The sequence below is a fragment of the Triticum dicoccoides genome, chromosome 3B (genome assembly GCF_002162155.2).
Source record: "Triticum dicoccoides isolate Atlit2015 ecotype Zavitan chromosome 3B, WEW_v2.0, whole genome shotgun sequence".
NCBI classification, from domain to species: Eukaryota; Viridiplantae; Streptophyta; class Magnoliopsida; order Poales; family Poaceae; genus Triticum; species Triticum dicoccoides.
The window spans coordinates 20,802,081-20,805,978 of NC_041385.1; the positions used below are offsets into that span (position 1 = coordinate 20,802,081).

Here is a 3,898-nt window from a genome sequence, read left to right on the forward strand (position 1 = left end):
ACACCGTGTGGCCTGCCTGCATCAAATCAAGAGACCAAGCCAGACAAAAGCACCGTGTGGCCTCAAGGCGCGCACCATGGCCCCTCGCTCAATCTTATAAAGCTACCAATATTCCCATTGTCCTCCAAAAACTACTACTACCTCCGTCCCGGTGTATAAGTCATTCGCGTAGTTTTAGGTCGATAATTTAACTATCTAAATATGTATTATATGTGACAAAAAATATATATTTAGAAACTACATCCGTATGGAAATCTAGTGGTATACTTTTCATGACATATAACACATATTTAATTCCTCAAATCGATGACCTAAAACTACGCGAATGACTTATACACCCGGACGGAGGAAGTACTCTCCATCGCCCATCCCAATAAACTAGTGCTTAAACCAGAAAAATTACGACTAATGGGATAAGACTACACTGATGATGCATGGCGACTCTGTCGATTCCGAAGAAGACAAAGGTCATGCGTCAAAGATAGAATCGTGGCCGGCCGCGGCTCTGGCATCGCATGGCGTCCAGACCTGCGTGTCATGGCATGCATTTGCGAGGGGAATCCACCCAGCGCTCGAAAAATCGACTACATTTTGAAAGCAACTTACAAACAACCAGTGCATGCATGCATGAGAATTTTGGAGTACTTAACAAATGGTACTTTCTCCGTTCCCAAATACTTGTCTTTCTAGGCATTTCAAATGCACTCAACATACAGATGTATGTAGATATATTTTAAAGTGTAAATTCATTCATTTTGTATCGTATGTAGTCACTTGTTGAAATCTCTGGAAGGAAGTATTTAGGAACGGAGGAAGTACAACAGAATTGGCGACGCCTACTCATGCATGCTCGGCGTCGGCACCTGTCCACCTGTTCGCCACCTCGTCCAGCGCGGCCGTGGCGGCACCTCCCTCGAGGAGGCCTTCAGTGGCGGCCTTCCGCAACGTCGCCACCGTAGCTCTCACCTCGGCGCCTTTGCCTGGGCCAGCCATCACCTCCCTCACCGCCGCGGCGATCTCCTCCTTTTTCTTCGTGGCCGGCACCCGCACGGCGGCCCCGACGCCCTCGGAAAGCATCACGGCGTTCTGCCGCTGCTCGGCGAAGAGCGGCCACGCGACCATGGGCACGCCGTGCACCAGGCTCTCCAGGACCGAGTTCCACCCGCAGTGCACCAGGAAGCACCCCGTGGCCTCGTGAGCGAGCACCTCCGTCTGCGGCGCCCACGACGGCACGAGGAGGCCGACGCCCTTGGTCCGCTCCACGAACCCCGCCGGGAGGTAGGCCAGGGGGTCCCTCTTGCTCTCGGCGTCGTAGTAGTTGGCGTTGACGGCCCCCTCGTCGCTCGGGCTCCGCACCACCCACAGGAAGCGCTGCCCGCTGAGCTCCAGCCCCAGCGCCAGCTCGTGCATCTGCTCGGTTGGGAGGGAGCCCCCGGAGCCGAACGAGACGAAGACGACCGACCTGGGCGGCTGCCGGTCGAGCCAGTCCAGGCAGGCGGCGCGCGGCGCGTCGGTGGCGACGGGCGCGGCGTCGGTCCGTATGATGGGACCGATGCTGTACACCGGCGGGCGGCCGGGCTCCGGGCGGCCGAGCACCGTGGCGGCGTCCGGCTCCAGGACGTCGAAGGAGTTGACGAGGATGGCGTCGGCCTCGCGGTAGCGCGCGCCGTGGTGCACCATCCAACGGTAGCTCGGGCTGGACTTGTCCTGCAGCGGCGAGAGGATGTCGACCCCCGGGATGGGCACGCAGCCGGGGAGCCTGACGGGCTCGGCGAGGTCGCGGAACTCGCCGGGCATGGAGACGTGGAGCTCCGGGAGGTGGAGGATGAGCGTGAGCCCCTGGAGGTTCCCGGGGAAGAAGAGGTACCTCCTGGGCACGGCGGCGGCCACGGCGGCGTCGAAGGAGTCGGCCCCGAAGAGGTCGGCGAAGTAGGCGACCAGGCGCGTGGTGTCCATGAGCCGCGAGAGGGCCTCCGTGAGCGCCGGCACCAGCCGCGCGCACTCCTCGGACATGAGCATCTCGATGGAGGCGTCGGGCGGCAGGTCGGAGAGGTCGACGGGCGGGAGGGAGAGGGAGGAGATGGCCGGTGGGAGGGAGGCGAGGAAGGCCCGCTGCGTGGCGGACGCCGTGGAGGCGAAGGTGATGAGCGTGGCCTCGACGCCGTGCCGCGCGGCGAGGCGCTTGGCCAGCTCGGCCAGCGGGATCAGGTGGCCCATCCCGGGCGTCACCAGCATGGCGACGTGCGGAGGGCGGCGAGCCTCGGCCGCGCCGCCGCTGATGCCGTTCGCCTCCATTGTTTCTCCCGCCGCTGATCCCGTGTGTCTTTGTCGGCAGGGACAGATTCTCCGGGCGTGGGATGATCTGATTTGATGTACGGGAGGGTGGTGGTTTGGTTGGACTGATGTACGGGTGGGGTTTTATAAGTTTGTGGCGCATTCCTACCTACCAGAAGCTATATTTTTATACCGTACCAAATACCAAGTACAGATACCAATCATACAAAACGAAATTTCTCGCGGCGGCTACGCGGCCACGCACGGGTGATTTGTGGTATACAAGTCTATGGTGTACTCCTAACTTCCAACAGTTCTATTTTTCATAAGTTTGTGGTGCATTCCTACCTACCAAAAGTTGTAGTTTTGTACCGAATAATTAGAGATACCAACCATTTATACGGAAAATTCTCACTGGCGGCTACGCGGCCATGCAAGGGTACTTTGAGGGTTTTATTATACTCCCTCCGTTCCTAAATACTTGTCTTTCTAGGCATTTCAACAAGTGACTACATACAGAGCAAAATGAGTGAATCTACACTCTAAAATATGTCTACATACATCCGTATGTAGTAGTTATTTGAAATGTCTAGAAAAACAAATATTTAGGAACGAAGGGAGTAAGTTCTTGTGCATTCCTACCTTCCAACAGTTTTATTTTACCAAGAACGAAACTTTCAAACAGCTACTCCCTCCGTTCCAAAATAGATGACCCAACTTTGTACTAAAGTTAGTACAAAATTGGGTCGTCTATTTTGGAACGGAGGGAGTAGGTACCAATCATTTAAACAGAATCCCCCCTGGCGGCTAAGGGTGGTGGTTTGAGACTTTTTCTCCTCTTCCATTTCCTAGGTGGGGACATGCATATGTGTTTTTTTCTCTTAAAAAGTTCCTGAATCGAAAGAGTTCAATTTTTTGGAATTTTTTTAACTCAAAATTTCTGAAGTGTCGAGAATTCTCGGAAGCCAGTACTACAATTTCTAAAGTGTCCAAAATGAAAAGTTACCAAAACTAAAATCGCCAGCAAAAAAATCAAAACGAAAATAGGCTTGGAAAAATGGCCATGCCGGGCTCGTGGGACAGGTGACAGCCACAGGCTTGTGGAACGGACAAACGCCAACTAGCCCAGTTGCAACACTGCCATTTCTTTCTTTTAATCAAAAGGCCACATAATTCTCAAAAAAAGAATCAAAAGGCCAGATGATCGATCACTTGTACTCCATTAATTAGTTATGTTCTTCTATACTTTTGTAGGGAGCAATTAATTAACGAGCGCTCCTTCGGGAGCCTCGCAACGATCAGCGTCACTTGGCGCGCTCATAGCCATTCGCCACGTGTCGCGCTCTGGGCGCTCCCTCCAAATTTTTTTTTATTTTTACGCACGTGTTTTTGGCTTTTTAAAAGGGTTTTTTCAGTTTTTTTTGACATTTTGGTTTTCTATCGGTCTTCCCTAGCTTTTCGACCAAATCTTTTTTTTCGAAAAAAATATTTTTTTTGCGCAAAAAATGCATTTTTTTTCGCGAGAGGCACGGTTTTGCTTCCGCCAGAGGCACGGTTGTGCTTTCGCGAGAGGCACGGGCGTGCCTCTTTCGGAAAGGAAAAAAACGCGTTTTCTGTTTTTTTT

At 53.2% G+C, this 3,898-nt stretch overlaps 1 protein-coding gene across 1 annotated transcript; it reads right to left on the reverse strand.

Moving 5' to 3' along the window:
* Positions 1 to 568: 568 nt before the first annotated feature.
* Positions 569 to 2,488, reverse strand: LOC119274433 (hydroquinone glucosyltransferase-like). Its single transcript, XM_037555138.1, has 2 exons — positions 813 to 2,488; positions 569 to 658 (listed from the first exon to the last, which is right to left on the reverse strand). Exon 1 carries the CDS (start codon positions 2,293 to 2,295, stop codon positions 841 to 843), a length of 1,455 nt encoding a protein of 484 aa, XP_037411035.1. The 5' UTR covers positions 2,296 to 2,488; the 3' UTR covers positions 569 to 658; positions 813 to 840.
* Positions 2,489 to 3,898: the final 1,410 nt, after the last annotated feature.